Source organism: Mycteria americana, chromosome 3, assembly GCF_035582795.1.
Source record: "Mycteria americana isolate JAX WOST 10 ecotype Jacksonville Zoo and Gardens chromosome 3, USCA_MyAme_1.0, whole genome shotgun sequence".
NCBI classification, from domain to species: domain Eukaryota; kingdom Metazoa; phylum Chordata; class Aves; order Ciconiiformes; family Ciconiidae; genus Mycteria; species Mycteria americana.
In genome coordinates, this window is record NC_134367.1 from 23,595,004 (window position 1) to 23,615,059 (window position 20,056).

General features: G+C 38.6%; 1 protein-coding gene across 1 annotated transcript in view; it reads left to right on the forward strand.

Moving 5' to 3' along the window:
• Positions 1 to 20,056, forward strand: part of DLGAP2 (DLG associated protein 2) — a 478,821-nt gene that overhangs the window by 412,370 nt on the left and 46,395 nt on the right. Inside the window, 2 exon segments of the mRNA XM_075498032.1 lie at positions 12,623 to 12,770; positions 16,377 to 16,596. Coding sequence (XP_075354147.1) covers positions 12,623 to 12,770; positions 16,377 to 16,596 — 368 coding nt within the window.

The window sequence follows — 20,056 nt, forward strand, 5'->3', positions numbered from 1 at the left end:
AAGGAGTCTTTTCCCTTAAATTCTGTTTCTACTTTGATGAAAGTAAGCCCCTATTTTGGTGTTTTGTGTTGCTCAAAGATTCAGCAAATTGAACAATAAAAATGCATATTTGTATCTGAATAAATAATTTTATTTAACAACATAGAAATAGGTAAATGTAACTGATTTAACAGAAGCATTAAAATTCTGAAATAATTTAATTTACTCTTGGAAAGGAGTATGTTTTACTCCAAGTGGGAATAAAAAAGAAGTGCAGGGTCTGACCACTGCTGTTTTCCACAGATGGCAGAAGCAGGGCATATGCCCAGCCGCTGCCATCTGACCACCACCTCTGTCAAACTGCTAGCCCAGCCAGCATGATCCCCAGCCCGCTTTCAGCCTAGGCCACCTGCCTCTCTTCTAGATAGTGCCCAGGCATATTTCAGGGACTAACCTTGTTGGATGCAGCCACCGTCTCTATAGGATAAGAAAGTTTAACCATACAGGTCAGTTGGCCGAAGGGTCAGGCAATGGACCTGGCTTATTTCTGAGTATAGCTATAGCCTAAATGACTCAAATTTGCTGAATTTTTCAAAAATTAAATGCACCTAAATATCTAGATTACTCACTGAAGATAAATGCATTTAAATTCTTTCTTTGTGAATGCTGTTTCAAAAGACTAAATAGTATGTTGCACTACTTAGTCGTATAACATCAAGTCGAAGGCCAGTGTAATTTATTATTATTATTAAATTGCATTTGAGTGAAATGTAATGCAATAAGGCTTGCTGTGGTGGAGACAGCACACATACTTGAATCTGCTTCCTTTCCAACCTTTTGCTTTCTTGGAACAGTGCCAGCAATCCCATTTATTGTGGAAATTATCTTAACTCCCAGTAGTTCCAGGAGAAAAAAATACTAAACTTTTTTTACTATTTTTTTATTTTGCATTATGATTAGACATACAAAATCTTTCGGATGTCAGTTTTGGTATCCTATGAAAAAATATAGGTCTTCTGGAGGTGAAATGCAATCCTTTTCATTTCAGTCCATTGTTTTCTGCCGTGCTGTGATGCTATTGGGAATGGAGTTTGTCGTGGTTTAGCTTCAGTTGGCAACCAAGCACCACACAGCCACTCGCTCACCCTGCCCCCTGGGTGGGACGGGGGAGAGAATCTGAAGAGCACAAGTAAGAAAACTCGTGGGCTGAGATAAGAACAGTTTAATAATAGAAATTTAATATAATAATAATAATAATAATAATAATAATAATAATAATAATAATAATAATTTGCAACGAAAAAGAAAATAACAAGAGAGGGAGAGAGAGGAGCAAAACTCATGGAAAAACAGAAAAACAAGTGATGCAACCGCTCACCACCCACTGACCGATGCCCAGCCAGTCCCTGAGCAGCAGTCGCTGCCCCTCAGCCAACTCCCCCCAGTTTCTATACTGAGCGTGACGCCATATGGTATGGAATAGCCCTTTGCCCAGTTGGGGTCAGCTGTCCTGGCTGTGCCCCCTCCCAGCTTCTTGTGCACCTGGCAGAGCATGGGAAGCTGAAAAGTCCTTGACCAGTGTAAGCATTACTTAGCAACAACTAAAACATCAGTGTGCTATCAACATTATTCTCATACCACATGCAAAACACAGCACTGTATTAGCTACTAGGAAGAAAATTAACTCTATCCCAGCCAAAACCAGGACAGAGTTAAACTGTGTTGGAAGGTAGTTTGTAGAAGGTAGCTTGTAGAAGGTAGGTAGTGTGCTGCTAGGTATTTTCATTTACAGTAAAGGTAAAAACAGATGAACAGTTTATGGAACTGGTAGCCGAAACAAAGAGAATGTCTGTCCTAAATAAGTTTTGTGCAGTCCTGGAAGAGAGACTGACCCACGTGATTTGTAAGCGTATCCTTCCGACCTAGTAAATGTCATTTCTCTGTATTTGTGACAAAAGAAGGCAAAGCTGAGAGATGGAAGCATCGGAGACACTGGGATCCAGAAAGGAAAGCTGAAAAGAAAAAAAGAATTTGGGACTATGTGATGGAAAAACAATTCTATGACTGAAGATAATGTTCCAGTTATTTGATGCTTCTCGTTTTCAGGAACAGAGTACTTAATATACCGATTATGTAAATGAACAGGATAGCGCTGTAGAAATAGCAAGTTCCATTTTCAGTATCTCCTTTTTGAAGTGTTGCAAAAGACTCTGAAAACTGTCTAAGCATTTAGTCAAAAGGGATAACAATAGCATTTAGCCCAAAGTTAACATGCTCTATTTGAAGATCATACTGGTATCACTCACGCAAATGAATAGTCGTGCTGTGCTGAAGTTTTCCATTATGCTCTGAAGTGACTCATGGGAAACTAGATGCTGCAAACATGAGGATGAAATAGGTTAAGCTACAATAAAATAAAATCAGTGACAGCAATGTGTACTTTTGTTTTGTGATCCTCTAATGGCAGACCTTACTTGTCCAGATACCTTAAGCTGACGGGTGAGCAGACAGAAAGACATGTGAGCAGAGAAGCAGGACAAAAATGTAGGGTTTCAATGAGGAAGCAAATCTGCCGTAGCACAAATTATTTGGTGGACTGCTACAGTATAGTACTAGTGGTGCTTTGATTTGTCTTGCTGTATTCTCCATCTAAACTTCTGCCAGGTTTTGGCTGCTCTATGGAAGTAAGTGTCTCAAACTCCGAGTCATGTTCACAGAGAAAGCAGCCGTGCCCCCCTCAAAGGTTTAACATCTTTGCATTGGATATTATTAAAGCCCAAAGCACACTTGAAGAGCACAATGCATGTCTATATTTCAGCCACTCTATTTCACAGTCTGGTATCTCAACACAAAACCACTTTTTTTCAGTAGTTTAAGCTAATATGCTTAAGTATGACCTGAAATGGTTGTGCCACAAGTGTTTTCTGGGCTTATGGTAAACCAGCTCAAAGCAGTGATCTGAATTTAAAATAACCTTTCCCTGCCCTTCCCCTTTTCAGAGTGAGAGATTGCCTCTCTCCGTGGCCATACTAACTTATGCTGACTTAAAGAATATCTGGACTATGATCCAAGGCATGTCCACATGTTCTGTTCTGCAGACTCTATTATGGCAACAAAAACATTGCCAAAGCACACAGCAAGGGGGCTAAACTGCAACAAGAAGATCTGACAGCACTTAACTGCCAGAGCCCTTGGCTCAGCAGAAATCACGGCACAGCACCAGCTCCTTGTCGTGGTTTAGCCCCAGCCGGCAGCTAAGCACCACGCAGCCGCTCGCTCACTCCCCCTCGGTGGGATGGGGGAGAGAATCGGAAGAGCAAAAGTAAGAAAACTTGAGGGTTGAGATAAAAACAGTTTAATAGGTAAAGCAAAAGCCACGCACGCAAGCAAAGCAAAGCAAGGAATTCATTCACTACTTCCCATGAGCAGGCAGGTGTTCAGCCATCTCCAGGAAAGCAGGGCTCCATCACGCGTAACGGTTACTTGGGAAGACAAACGCCATCACTCCGAATGTCCCCCCTTCCTTCTTCTTCCCCAGCTTTATATACTGAGCATGATGTCATATGGTATGGAATAGCCCTTTGGTCAGTTTGGATCAACTATCCTGGCTGTGCCCCCTCCCAGCTTCTTCTGCACCTGGCAGAGCACGGGAAGCTGAAAAGTCCTTGACTAGTACAGCAACAACTAAAACATCTCTGTATTATCAACACTGTCTTCAGCACAAATCCAAAACATAGCCCCATACCAGCCGCTACGAAGAAAATTAACTCTGTCTCAGCTGAAACCAGGACACTCCTCCAAGACGTGTGGGAAATATCCACTAAAAAAAAATTCCTACCATTTGTAACCAGTTGTGCTAACCATAGCACACTTACAACATGAGAAATGGAAAAACAAATGAGAAGTTTGGAAGCACTGCATGAGACCAAACCTCTGTCTTTTCATCCATCTTTGCCCATGGCAGTGCCAATGCCATATCGTTTAGTGATGGACAAATTTGTGGGTATTTCTACTAGAGAAATACCACTTGGTAATACACAGAGAGAAGTCTTGATATTTCCAGCTGTATGTAAGTGTGCACATGTGGAGGAGTGGGTGTGCTGCAAGAACGTCACAGATTGAGAGTTTAAGCACAGCTTCCTTGCTAGAGAAATTAATGTCCTATTTCAATGCTTTCCATTGCTGCACACCAGTGATGCAAGCCTTTTTTAATTTTTAAGGGTAAACTTCAATTTGCCATTAACTCTTCTTCTGCATTTTAAATTAGGAATGGTTTTGAAGCCATTCCTGAGAAACATTTTCAATAGAATCGATGGGAAAAATCACTAGAAATGTAACCTTCCTCTTTTATATGCTTTTTATTTATCTTTGTTTTTTTCCTCAATCTTCTGACTCTAAAAAGCCTCATTACACACTTCATTAGTAGCTTTCTAAGGCCCTGTAGTGTAGTAGCATCTACTCAGAGGCTCTGAGGGGTGAAATTGGAGGTTTACTGAGGAGAGTTTGAGGGCTAATTACAAAGCCTTATCAACTAATAATGCAATCAGTGGGCCACTGGCACAGTGATAGTGTTCTCTGCTACAGTCAATAAGATCTGGGTTAGATTAGTCCACAAGGTTAAGAGGGAATGCTGATGAAGGGCAGCTAGTCATCTGGCTACCTAGGAAGTATCTTTTACGGGGTCAGAAGACAGTCCCCATCCTTTCTTCCTCTGCAGAATAATAGGAAATGCTCTTAGGCAGTATTAGGCACCTTGTTCTTTTAGAAGTAGCATAGTGTGAAACTCGGGGAGTAATTGAGCCCAGATCTCCTGCCTCATTGTAGCAAATACCAGCTTTATGTTGTCGGGCTGAAATGTATTACCTTGGATTAGGGATGGAAAGGGGATCCTACGGCTCTGAACAAAGTACAGAGTCTTCTCAGGAATAAAACAGGCTTTTGTCAGAAAGATGCAATTATGTGATGGATTGTGGTGAAAATGCAGTAAGATTCAGGCCAGTCTCACAAGCACAAATACTGAGATCCAAGAGAAACTATGTTTTAGTTTCTGGTGCTTATTCATTCCTGCTTTCAACAAATATATTAGTTTTACTTTTCATTTGAAAAGGATCAAAAGCTGCATTTGTCATTTGTTTAGTTTTTAATAAAAACTAAATGACACTATAAAGTATGTGTGTAGAAACACTTTTCTTCAGGGAAGGATTTGAAAATTAAGATGCTTTTGGCTGAAAAGCAGGAATCGTGTATATATTTTCACTTCTCCCAATTTTACTCTATTTTTTCCCCAGAAATTATATAGTCTCATTAATATCTTCAACTTCAGCATGAGAAGGCCACTTATTTGCTTAAGACCCTATTGGCTTTAATGGACTTAGATGTATGTTTAAATTAAGCTCATGCTCAGATGCTTTACTGAGTCCTGATGGTCTGTAGTCTACATTTGTTCTGCCTAATTATGATTTTTTGCATGTGTACATGTATATGTACCAAAAGCAAATAAAAGAAAAAAAAAGTGAGATAGCTTCCTGAAGAAAATTATGACTGTTTCAATTCCATAATGGATTTAGGAACATACATCCAATATTTGAGTTCTGCTTAGATCCTCAGATCCATTTACTGAACTGCTACATGATGCTTTAAATGCCTCTAAGTTTTTGCCTAACATTTGCCTGAGTTTTGTTGTTGCTGACCAGTTCGCTGCCTACTTTCCAGGGCAAGCTCAAAACAGGATATTGGAACAAGACTTTTAGGATTAGCTATATGTGCACATCTGTCACCTCTTACAAACAATAGCTCTGAGCTTAGATTTCCCACACCAGACTTTTTTTATTACATGCACATTCTGCGTGATTTGGCGTACAGGCTTGATTGAGCCTACATCCTCTGTATCTTTGCAAGGAGTGATCAAACCACCAGACTGTTTAACTATTCCAGATGATTTCCTGTCATTCTCTTCTGGTTCATGTTGTACAAAATCCCTAAATACTTACTGACGAGAAAGGTTCTCTCCTACCAGTGATTAGTAGGCATTTCATAAGGATGGAAACAGCAGTCTCCGCCTCTTTCCTAACATATTCCTGTAATAAATCAAATGTTCAATATCTTTCAAGCACCTTTTTAAAAAAAGGCTATGGGTCAATGATGAAATATATAGGCGTCTTAAAAATTTAATTTGGCTCAAATTCTCATATCCATCACTGATCAAAGAGAAGCTCCAGTCTGGCAAAGATTAGAGAAGAAATTCTTCACTACAGACAAATTCACCAGATTTATGTGTACTTTCATTTTTTTCAAAGAACCAGACTAACTGTGCTATTCCAAAGGGAGAATCAGACTTAATGTCTATACTCGGAGTTCTCCAATGGGCTGCATGCAGGCACATCTGTGCCCCTTTGCAGAGCTCTATTGACTTCAGCAGGGATCCACAGAGACACAGTATGCCTCGCAGCTGCTATACAATGGCACTGCTAGCTAAGCTTAATCATTAGATTCTGGTCGATGAGTTATTTCATCTACCTACAAAGACATAGTTAAGATAGATCCAGATAGAGAAATGAATATCCATTGAAATGCAAATCTCTCAATAAAATGGGTTTTGATAACTTATGCTACCTTGCTAATCCTAATGCACCTCCCTTTTAGGTGCCCAAGATGAATTCTTTTACAAATTTTATCTTTTTGTCCCAGGATGATACTTCTGAATTGCACGTACTGATTTAAACAGAGGTGATTGTACTTTCTGTAATGTTCCCATTCATTCTCAGATTTTTGGACAAATGCAGGCATGATCATGAAAATAAAAAGGTACTATTTTAGAATATTACAATTCCAAAAATTAATTTGATGGAAAATGGGCTTGCTTTATATCTGATGGTCCCTTAATAAACCTGATAGACCCATTCAGAGTCAGAAGGTGACTTTCTTGCTGTGACTTTGAGAGACCTGGGAATATTTTCATTCACTTTTGATACCTTCTTGACCCAGGGTGCACTGGTGGCTGAACATTTGACAGAGAACAGGTACTCTGGGGAGTGATCATAATTCTGAATGTGAGTAGATCAAGGAATGACCTTGGCAAGTGTACGACATTTGCTGCATTGTTGGCATCATGTCCATACTTCTTTAAGCAAAGGTATTAGGGTTATGACAAAGTATATAATATCAATCACTTATTAGAAAATAAAATACAGACAGTAAAAAAAAAAAGCAGTGTGACAGAGATCCCTTTATCAGGACTCACACACCCCATGTTCTCACTAGGGTTGTCTTGAGTGTCAAGTACTGCTGCTCAGGAATCTGAATTTGTAGGGAGAAATTACAGGGTTTCTTTGTTTTGTTTTGACCCTGGCTCAGCTATGAGCTGTAAAACCATGTCAGCCTCTAAATCTGGCATTTCAAGGTGTCCTAAAAGTGAAACCATGTTGTTTTACTATCATACATACCTTTTCATCAAATGACAAAAAGATTTGTCTTCTGCGAAACATGCAATGGTTGCATAAATCACAGTACAGTACTGCGTGTTGTAATTCTAGCTTACAGTAATACTTGTCATGCAGCAATGACAAGAGACTTCAGGAAACACGCCACAAACCAGCCTGGGTGTTCATCAGCATCTCAACTCAGTGATGGCAAAGCATGGGCTAAGTGCTGCACAAAGTAATAGGCTTCAAGTGAGTAGTGCAAGGTGCTGCGGTACAGACTGCAGCGGGAACGCCTCAAATCCCCCAGCACTATATGCTGAAGTCATTGGGCTGCTTCAGACACTATCCATGATCATACAAACTTTCCAAAAGTTATATAAAACAATGGAATGCAGGAAAAAAAAAACCCAAAGTTAGTTATTTGCTGCCTATAAAGTAAAGGAAGCATCTTACTCCTTTTAAAAATACACAATTAATAGAGGAGGAAATAGGTGGCTAAATAATAGATGGCTAAAGATGAGGAAATAAGAGTCCTTCCCTTTTCATTAGTTAATGCTTGATTGCAGCTATTGGGTTAGCTTCCGTAATTGTTCCTTTCATTAAAACATGTTCTAAATAGCTCTCTAGTTTGACAAGTCTTCTGTTACAATGGCGTAAGTGGGGAAAAGATAAGGAGATGTAGATGTGCTCTTCCATCTCCTGAAATCTCTTGACAAATGTTATCTAATTCTTTTTGATTACTATATAAGTAAACTTAAACTTCTTCCTACATTTTCACTGTACTGAGTCCTGTTAAGATCGGCTACAAGACATAGCAAAACACAGAAGGAAATTTTGTTTCTGGAGTTCAAAGAGTAAAAAATGGGGTTTTTTCTTTTTTTTTAGTGCATCTTGTTGCTTGTAGGGCTAAAGTAACAGGTATTTTTCTGCAATTATTTTCCCTCATTCTGCTCTTAAATTTCAGTTTTGGTGAGGTGTGGGCAAGAATAGTTAGCTCCTACAAGAAGGAGAAGAGTTTGCGCTTTTGTGGAAGCCAATGTCCCCAGGGAGGGAGTAGGATTAGACGGCTGTAGCAGGGGTAAACTGGACTTTGCTGACAGATAGGGGTGTTAAGGGTACTTTTGAAATCTGCAGAGGACAGAATTAGGACAAGTGGCCAAATGCTGGCTTCTGTGATGGTGTTTTGGAAGATCTTGAGCAGGACAACTGTGAGCTGGGAATTAGGAGGATTCCAGGGAGCAGTAAGGATTAGGATCTGGGTTGGTCAGGAATGAAGGAGAGGTGTACTTGGGGGTTTTGGTAAATGTGAGTTCTGGGACGGGAGGAAAGGGCAGCTTTCAGATAGGAGCAGCAGGGCATATGAGGTTTGGGTACAGAGGCCTGAGTCTTTGCAGACTAGAGGAATGCAAGGAAAGGGAGGCTGTGATGCAAGACTCCTAGAAACTTCTAAGCAGGAACTCTTTTTTGGACTGCTGCCTCTTCCCTTATTCTTTATCTATGTTTTGCTGTTGGAATATGCAACCTAACCTCTTTCCCATTCACTCTATATCAGGGTGACATACTATCCCAGATATACTGTCAGATATGCTATCAGATATGCTGTCCCAGATAATCATCCCATACTGTAGTTCACTTTATGTGGTTATAATACAGTATTTTGTCCTCCCCAAATACACTCAGGCAATCTGCTGAGCACTGGAAGTGATGTTGCAAATTTAGCTGTCTTCACTGAGAGTCCTAAAGCTTTGCTTTTAGAGTAGAGATTCTCAAGACCTGCAAGGTCATTACATGGGACTGCCTTATTCCTAAAAGTTTCTCTAGGCTTTGAGCCTTGCTTGCAGCTAAGATACTTATTAAATTTAAGACCTCTTCCTATCTGCCCTGAACTTTCCGTAGCCAATGGAAAGGGGAAAGCAACCCTTGAGGGCAAAAAAGCTTTTAAAAGGGAATCCTTTCCTAAGATCTTGTTTGTTTGTAAAAGCAAATGGGAAGAGGACCGACATACCAATTTAATTTTTCCTATTAGTCTCATCCTCTTCCTCCTGTTCCATAGTACCGAACTTTAGAGTCACCTCTTTGATGTTAATGTGTGTATTTGTGTGTGGTCCTAGAGATGAACTGTCAAACCATCTCATGTGCTCATGCTTGTCTTGCCTTTATTCAGTGATCAGCTGAGATATAAGATCATCTACTACAGAGCATAAAAGAAAATTACTTTCTTTTATCAAAGTGATAGAGCTGTGGTGTTTTGGAAATGAAGGTCAAGAATTTTGTTCCTAAGCTTATAGATGGGGTGGATGTCATGAAAAAGCCAGCATTTACCAATGCCACATGTGGTGTGTGCTTTGTAGCTTTATTGACAAGCGTGAAAGTTCCTTGAGCAACAGATAATGACATTTGAGAGCAACTTCCTGACGTAACTTGTGGGTCTATGGCGTTTTGGTTCTGGATCATGTTTATAGCAAGATCATAATTTTTACCATGCATTGAGACATTTAGCCTAGAAGATAACTTTGGGTGTGTATCTTAGAAATGAAAACTAATCTTTCTTTTTATCAGGAAAATTTCAAAGTATTAATCAAATGGATGTGAAATTGCTTTTACAGCCTAATGTATGTAATATTTCTTTTATTTTGCTACAGTCCTATGAATCAATTGCTCTCCTCTGATAAATGAGAAAATATTTAACTATAAGGTGATGTCCAAACTCATCCGTCAAAACTCAGCTGGTTAGCAGTACCATGGAATACGAGGCTTCTTTCCCTAATAAATTATTACTGTAGAAATTGTTGATCGTATTTAGTGATAGCAATACCTCACAAGGATAATGAAATACTAGATTGTTGAGCATTACTTAGCAAAGACAGTTATTAGGAGTCAGTTTACATTAATTAATTAATAATTTTTAGGTATTTTATAAAATAATTAATAATTTATAATTTAATTCTATTGCCTCTATCTTTTCTTAATGTGTCCCATGTTTTACTGAAGAAACCTCAAATGCCTTTCACAAACTGCTTCTGAACTCAGAATCCCAGATTTTATCACCTGATGACTAGCAGAAGGTCCAGAGAAGACTCATCTAACTGGTTTGAAAAATGCTAAATTAACAATACCAGACAGATTTAGTAAAGCATGTGCAAAGAATCAGAATGACACAAAGCAGGTGACAGTCATCAGCCTGCTTCCTATAGAGGAAAGGAGGTTTAGTTACATCCAACAACTAAATATAGACAGGGAGGCACTACACCGCTTCGCCTAATCTATTATATTTGTCTTCATATCTATGGGAACAAAAAAATGCTGCTACAGTTCCTGTTTTCATCATCTAAAACCAAATTAGACCCACTATCAGACAGCTATCTTAATCTGCAAATCACTTTGACTGTAATGACTTAATTAACCTCTGATCACATGCCTGCATCAATCTCATACATTTTCATTTTGGTTTTAGCAGTTATGGCACAGTTTCTATATAGTTTACCTCTGTCTTGAGGTTACAGAGGTATTCCATAGAAGGCACTGGATAAAGACAGGAAGAACAAAATGTTTGTCCTCCAGGGAAATTTCTTAAGAGTTAAAAAATAATGCCTGCCTTATGCCAAGATGAAAACAAAACCTGTCCTTTTTTTGAAGAAGAAGAAGGCAGGTCATCTTAGAGAAGCAGATAGCCCAACCATTGGCAGATGCACTGAGGAAGCAAGGCTATGTCTATGTTGACCCTGAGATCGCCAAGCCAGGGAGAACACATGGAAGTGCTTGAGAGCAGATGTCCCAGGTATAAGGTCAAGGGGGGGGTCTATAAATCCCATCTGCTCTTGTAGCTGGTGATGTGAGGGACCCTGGGTCGTCTCACATGTCTGACATCAAAGGACATGGCCACACACGGTGATGGAGCTCAATACTGTTTTCTACTATAGTCAGAGCCATGATAAAGGGTCTGAGATTCCTCCCTGAGTGCTCCTCAGGGATTGCTTCCAGCCCAAACTCAGGTCGTGTCCACTTCGTGAGGAAGGCTGAGTCCTTCCTCAAGCACCGGCCTATGGTCACGCTCAATGTTTGATAAGTACAGTCTAAGAAACAAGGTCCTCGTTTGTGCCTCATTTTGCACCAGGAGTTGACCCTGTGGCTTTCTCATTCACTGAGTCGTCTGGTCCTTCCAGAGAGGAAGCTTCCCCTTTCACAGGGAAATTCCTGACAGCCCAGGCACGTGTCACAGCCACGGCTGCACTGAGTAACTCTGCCAGCTCAGCATCAAATAGATGTATTGCCAACACTTACAGATGTTCAACTGGCACAAATCTATTGTTCCCAGAAACTGTGGTTTTGTTAAAGCTACCTTTAAGGAATAAATATAAAAAATGCCTATTTGCCACATGAAAGCCAACATTTTCTGAAACATGAATTAATTTGTGCACTGCTGTTTAGGGACGAGTGTCACATGGCTCCTAAAATCTGATTTTCAGAGGTTCTGAGAACTCTGGTAAACCTTGTTCACAACTTTCTTTTTTTAAAAAATTTTTTATTCAAAACAAAGTTCTTCTCTTAGGCTTCTTTTATTTTTCTGGAATGACAGATAAACAATATATTTGACATAAAACATGAAGACTAACATACCATTGTAGTGAAAGCATACTGAAAGGGGCTTGGTGTGGTGTTAGGGTCCCAGTCCTCCAAATGGGGAGATGTAAGAAAAGCATTTCTAGAGCTTCATGCAGTTGCTCTGAGTACCTTATTAATCTTTTTTTTTTAGCTGAACATGGGATATTTTGATCTTTTGTAAAAATATATCAGTCCTTTGAAGATAAAAGGTCTCTTGATGCCTAACACCTTGATGAAAAACAGATGACAAGTAACAGATTTTATCTATGAAGAAACATTTTTAGTTACTTTGGTTTATGCTTTAGCTCTGGTTCTTGTTCCTGTTGACCTAGACATTCTCTTTTAGTAAAGTTCAACATTAATAACCAGAAGGATTGATGATATTTAAATACAGCAAAGACTTAAAATTTCATGTCATCTAGGTAGCAGAACTGCAGACAGATCCTCTGCTTGTGCTAAGGCGTTTGACTACAACAGATCTATGATGCTTTATATAGAGAGAGATTTTGACCCTGGGGAATGGATTTGTGAGTCTCATACAAATTACTGTCTTTAGTGTCCTAACTGATTCCATCTGTAGTTTTACACCCTTTCCTTTTTTCTTCCTCTTTCCTTTGTAGTCAGAGCTACCTTCAAACTGCAAGTGACGTGCCTGGGGGTCACAACCTGGATCCCTCTGCAAACTACAATTCCCCAAAGTTTCGCTCAAGGAATCAGAGCTATATGAGAGCAGTGAGCACGCTCAGTCAGGCCAGCTGTGTTAGTCAGGTGGGAAATTCTTGTTATAACTTTTCTTATAGGTTAATCACAGATGCGAGAGTTGTTACTAGTAGACGGTTTTAGGTTTTTTTTAATTAATATCAAACTGAGGATGTGAATTGTCAAAGTAATTCAGTTCTAAGGAATGTAACCCTTGTTCAAAATTTCAAGAAAAATACTGAATGCTAGAAGCAAAGGGACACTATCACGCATAATATTTTCCATTTAATTTTCATTAAAAATATAAATACTGGTATTTTCATTTTCAGTCTCTATTAAATATTTAAATGTTAAGAAAATTCAGACTGAGCATAAGGGGCACACTCCTACAATACTCATCCTCTGAAAATATCTACTCTGATTTCAGTAAATGTGGGTTGCCAGATTAAGATATAGATTGAAATAATTATGCTCCAAAGGAGCAGTGATTCATCTGTAAACTCAATCCCTCACTCTTCTTGGGTAAAAGAATAAGTCCCATCAGTTATTCTATGTACGGGGACTTCTGAAAAGAGACATTTTTCCATCCCGCTGGTTTTATGTTGGTTAGTTAGTACTAATTCATGTCGAAGTGAGACCTGAATCAGGCCTGAAGTGCAAGCAGCCTTATGAAGTATGTGCATGTTCTGTTCAGCAGAGGACTTTACACAAAATTTCCAATGTTTCTAATATTCATTGGTCCTGACATTTCTTCCCTGTGTTGCTTCATGACAGGTGGGCCCTGCCCTCTTCTCAGATATATGTTACTTTATTTTTATTTGACCATTTAGTGAGGCACCTAAGGGTATAGTAGCTAATTATGCACAATGGTTATGTTAAAAAAAAATCTTTTTTAAGCAATTCTATATTCATCACATTCAATTTGTATTGCATGGCTATTCAGGCCTGGATTCAACTCATCTAACCTGAGGCTTTTAACTGAGGCAACAACTAAAGCTTCCTCTGTTGTAATGGAGTGAAAGAGTTTCTTCCAGGACAACGCACATCCCAAGTGGGCTGAGAGCCCTCTGGAAATGCTTGTCAGTCTCCACTGACTGTAGAGAGTTGGGAGGGAGCAGTTGCCTGACTAATGCCCTTCAGTCAAATTCCTTAATTTATGTGGGATAAATCTAAGTATAATCTTGTATAGCACACATCAGAATTAGAAACAGACAGTCATTTTCCAAACCTTTCATTACTTTTCATAGCTCCCTTGTGAAACGTGTCCCCATCATTTTCATGCTTTGGTTTTCATTACCCTGGTTTGGTTATTTTCTATTTTTATTACGCTCTGGTTTTGAGAAAGTTGCACAAGAATTAGATCCTGCATTCAAAGCAAGTGCTGTTGGCTGTCACCTAACAATACTATAATATAGAACTATTCTAACATCTTCTGCCTCTTTGACCATGTCTGTGCACAGAGATGTTCACTGAGCTGTCCATAACGACTAATTGGTTTCAGCAGTGGTTAAAATTCTTCATTCCAATGTGCACTACCTGGAAAGTTGTCCAAAATAGATTTCATTTGCAGGTAGATTGCTCAATTGGCCAGATTAACTAAACCTGCTGGATATAGTTCCTTACTTTCTTTTTCAGTTTTCACTAATCTATGTAATTTTGTGTCAACCACATACTTCCTACCTCATAGTCTAGCTGTTTCCAGACCAGTAATAAATGCATTTAGTAGATACTACAAAAAGTAAATGTATTAAAATAACAAGTTCTGAATCTTTGCTGTTTCCTGTTCTTTTTCCATGACACCATCATCTTCTTGTCCTGTCTACATAATAGCAGTTTGTATGATTTGTGGTATTTTTAATGACTTTTTTTGTGAGATCCTTCCTTTTTGACTCTTGACCAAGGGTAGAGTCAAGAAAGATGCTGGGTTCCATCATTTTTATTTTTAATTTAAGCTTTAAAATTTTTATTTTTCTATTGTCAATGACCTTAGTTTGAAAGAAGTGGTTAGGACTTAAAGTGTTTGTGGACTACATTACCATAAATTTCCTGATCAATGGTGTATGCAAAATATTTCGGAGTAAGATCTTTTTTTTAATCTTTTTGAGATTGCATTAGTCTACTTAACTTTATTAGAAGCAAATTTTATGAAGGTTAATGTAATTCCTTTCAGAAGAGATTTAGTAGCCAAAATGTCTTACATGAAATTAAAATATCAGTTATTCATTATAATCAGAAGTTCTGTATGAAATTTCCATTTACTTAATCAAAATCCTAAAACATTTGAAACATTTGCACTCACTCTGTTTCCATAATGAATAATGTACTAGGAACAGTAGTAATGAAAAATGTACTTAGCTGCCATATAGAAAAAGTAATATCAACTGGATGTGCTGTTTAGTGACGCTATGAATTTAACTTGGTATTTATACTGATTCTGATTTCTAGCACTCTCTTTTTAAAAAAATTTTTATCAGGAGGTCATGTGTTTGTCTGTCCAGTGTTAACTTCCTATCTGATTTTGCATAAACATAATTTTGAATTATTCAGGTACATTTACAGGTAGATAGGGCTGACTTCAGAGAACCTGTTAAAAAAGATCTAGGTAGAATTTAGGCACTCATCTTCAAAACTTCAATACACAGTTCCCTACTGAGAGGTTCCCTAAGCCTGGCCAGCCTGCCTAAACCCTGTTTATCATGAAAGCTACCTAAAAATGTACAGTTTTGCATCATGCCCAACCTGCAGGGCAGGGTCAGCAGGTAGATGCTGGCTGCTGCCCAAGCCCTGCGGGGAGCTGGAGGGTGGTGCTGAAATCCCCCCAGGGGCCAACCTGGTAGGTGACGCAGGTAGGCATATCTAGGGTGCTCTTACAGGCGGGGTTCCTCAGCACGCCTGGTGGCAGAAGTATCAGACTCAAAATAATGCTGCTGAAGAAAAGGCAGCAGTAGTGGCTGCATCTCGTTTTTCCAAGGTAGTTGAATGGCCAACCCAGTTAACCAGGGAATGAGTTTGGTTTAGGGCCCTTCTCAGCTAAAGGTGGTCCAAGCATTACTTTCTCATCTGACCACTTTTCACTCTATTTCAGACAGTGGTTATTCTTGCACATGCTTCACTGGACACAACTCTACATGCAATATTTCTCAAACTTTTCAGAAGCATCACCTCCTCTGCACTTACACATCTTCAAGTATGAGATACTTTCTTGAGCCCCTTTATAGTGAGAGGAAGATAACAACCTGCCACACAGGCTAAATGTCCACATGAGTAGTAACTTTGCTGAGAAGTGAGGAGCGCAGACAATCCACCCTCACCTTTTGAGGGCTAATATTAGTATAGCTGATTTCTGTTCTCCTATCCTGGCAGAACATGGATTTCTAACAGCGCAGAGTGATCTTGTTGGTTGCCATTAAATCATGTATTTGCAATCCTCTGAATATGCCAAAAGATATTAAATGTAAAATTAATTGTATGGCATGTGTGATGTACTTACTATATACATGTAAACAGCTGATGTAAGTTATAAAAATGTGAATGTGATCAGAAGGGATTACTACATTTTAACTATTTGCTAAAACAGTTCTTCATCAATGTACAGGTGTCCATTTGAGATGTTGAGGCCGTGATGATCACAAAAAAGCAAGTCAAAAATCAAATGCATTGTTGTTGTTTATTCAGATGAGTGAAGCAGAGGTTAATGGGCAATTTGAATCGGTGTGTGAATCAGTGTTTAGTGAAGTTGAAGCTCAGGCAATGGATGCCCTTGACCTCCCTGGATGTTTCCGAACAAGAAGCCACAGTTACTTGCGTGCCATTCAGGCAGGCTATTCCCAAGATGATGAATGTATACCTGCGATGGCATCTTCCAACATCACCTCAACTATCAGGTCAACCACAGGTAAGCAAATCTATGATGACCCTTCCACTGTTCTGCATGTAAAAATATGTCATCTTATTTTGTAAAAGGAAGTTTGACACTGGAACAATTTCCCTGGGTAGTGATAACATTTGATACCAGTATTCTTAGGTTTGTAATACTGTACCATTGTGGCTACAGCTTGGAATAAGCTCCTCCTGAGGAGAATCCTGCAAGCAGAATATAATGGACCTGGACTTCAGCATAGCCTTTATTTGACCTCCATTTCCCATACATACAGTTATCCAGGTGCAAACATAAAAATGCAAATGCAAATGGTATCATTTAGATGTTGTTAGATATTTATGTATTTTTATTTATCAAATAATTGATCTTCTAAATGTGATCAGTTGCACTGAGTTTAATTTAGGTCCTTAAAGTACCAAAAGAAAAAGAGAAGCAAGATTTTAAATATTTGGTCTAAATGCTTACAGGCAATTACCTTAACAGGGAATTAATTACTTACTTTTAGAAAAGGTGTAACCAGTGGTATCAATACACTGAATCATAAACATTATGGCAAGCTTCACACATCTGCTATTATTCATCAGTAACCATTAGCATTCATTGTCATACCATTCACTTTTAGGATCTTTTAACATTCTTCTAGCAACTTTCTTTTCTCCTATTAGTTGCTTAGCAAAGATTATGGCTTTATTCATTTTAGAATATTAGCATTTATTATTGGTAGAGAAAAGATTGCACAGATAGCAGTGAAATAATTAAAATGAAATCTATAACAAATACGTATTCTTTGTTAAGTGATCCAAATTCACTTTTATGTTTCCAAATATGTTAACGTCATTTCCAAATTACGATATTGTCCTTGCCACATACTATTAAATTGCAGTGCAGGCTACCCATCTACAAAAGGTAAAAACAGAGCTCAAAATGTATTATGCAAAAATACTTTTTAAATTATTTGCTTGACACATCTGTTGTATAACAGAACAGTGGGAGCTTAGAAAGGAAGTAAGCTGAGGTTGAATAACATAAATTTGCATTCCAGAAGTAGCATAAAATATTATTTTATCTTGAGCATAGTATTTTAATTGCTATACATAACTTTGTGTAAAACCAGAAGTTGTGGCTTACAGTGCCACCTCTAGGGATGTTTCTGTCCTTTGTTTAACAGAGATGCTATCATGACATAAAATGAGATTTTATGGTTACCCCAGAGACTAATTTTCATCTTTGATTGTTATGAAGAAACCTTCCATGGCAAAAGACACAACTAAATATCTGTTTTACTGTCTGACTCCAGGTACTGAATTGGAACACTTTCAGAATTACTTTGGTTACCAAGTTGATTGGTTTTAACCTAAGCTGTCTTGAGTTTATACGCTAGATAAGCCCAAAATTCTCACTGAAAGGAATTTATTTTCTCTAGCGCAACAAAGCTGAATAATAGAATATGTTTGGGGAAATAACCATATTAGGCAGTAAATATGTTTGCATCCCAGTGTTTTCATACTTATGAAAAATGTTTTGCATTGATTAGCAGTCTGCTGGCTAAATAATGTGGTTTTGAAAACTTTAACCTTCTTTTCACACATGGCTTCTCCCTCATCTCGGAAACGATTTATCAGATAGATTTTCTTGCCCAAATATGTAATCTTTCTGCTTTGTTGTGGTGAGGTGATATTGACATTGTGGAGAAAAAAGATGATGTGAGATGTTTTCCTGAACCAAAGCTGTTTCCAAGTCTATGGACTGTATACAGTTCTGAGTCTGGTTCTGTATTCAAAATATTATCTGTGTACCACTGAGCAAGTTTGTCCTCAGTTTCTATGTAAGATAAATATTCAAATTAGAAATATTTATCTGATTTACAAGAAGAGTAAGGATTATGTAATTCACTATTAATTGAAAATTTCAGTTGCCAAATAAGTTCTCGTTTTTAAAACCCTAGGGGTAACTCTTCCATATTTCTCTCTTCAGCCCCTGTCACTTTGGAGGGAGATGGTTCATTTCCTATCATTACTATAATTCAAAAAAAAAAAAAATCTCACTTCTCCAGCCTTCTATGAAAATTGTAAAAGAAGCAGTTGAGCAGTTGCCTGAAATGTGAAAATGGTGTTGGCAGATATTTGACATTTATACGGGCTTCATTCAAATAAAAGTCAAAAAGGTCGAAGTTTCACATCAGCCTTCAGTTCCAGTTCAGTCTTTTGAATTCTTAGGAAAATTACATTACATTAATCCCTTTTTTGCTTCTGATGTAACAAACTCTTCTTGGCAAAGAAACTAAAGCAATTTCTTAGAAAATTAACAGGCATTGCAATTTAATTATTACTTGAAATTTTAGTGATATAGGTCATGACTGCCTCTTATCGATGTTGTAAAGCAATTAAATCATAACACACAGGCTTAGCTAAGAATTAATTCATGTAACTAAAAATGTAAGTCTAAAATAGAAAATCTAATATTTGATCTATGAAATCAATTACAAAAGTATGGAATATATATTTACAGCATGCAGTTTCCTAAAATGTCCCTAGATGCATTAACAGCTTTCAGAAGGTAGGAAGGTTGCAACTATAATGACTGTTATGTGGGACATTATTAATGGACTCTGTTAACAGGGTTTTCTAATGGATGGGAAAGGAACTACCAGTAACTAGCTTTTCTTAAATGTATACAACTTTACAGAGAAAGCCAGATGGTTCATTGGTAATATCTATGGTACTAATGAACACATAACTTTTGCACGGACCCATGTAGTCTAATTATTTGTGGAACCAGACTTCTCCACCTCTGATGGAGACTCTGAAAAGACAAGACATAGGGTACTACCTGTTGCCCCAGGTGTAAATGGACGAGAGAAGTGACAATGCAGAGGAGGCAGCCAGCACTGCTGGCACACTGTAAGCTAGACCTGGACTCTGTGTGACCCTTGCTGAGACTCATATTTCATTGTGATTCTATCTAACGGGCATTTCTAGCCATCCCGTTTCATTTTGTAAAGAGATAATGAACCCAGTAAAAAAATACTTCACGTTAAAAACCCTGAATGACAGCATATGCTTTCTGTCTCTGAACTGTATCCAGTTGCAGCTGTCAGATGCACAGCTGAGAAAATACAGCTCCAGCTGCTGCTGCCTCCCACCTTGTCCCTCCATCACAGACAACATGTAATTTCCTAAATGGGAAGTCACAGAGTGCAGTAGTCATCCTAACTACTACCGCCTTACATCTTTGCTACTCTTGCAAGCAATGCTTCACTTTTCAGGAAGAGTGCATAAAATCTGGGTCACTTTTCCGGCTCGGTTCCCTATTGTCTAAGTATATCTGCACGTATATGCGCTACGCTGTCAGCCTGGAAGGCTCCTTCCTGGTAACGCCTGGCTAGTGTAGCAGGGTGCTGCGGGGAGGTACGCGAGCTCCCCGAGGCACCCGAGCTGTGTCACCAGCAGCTCAGCGCATAGTGGGCCCTGGCCGT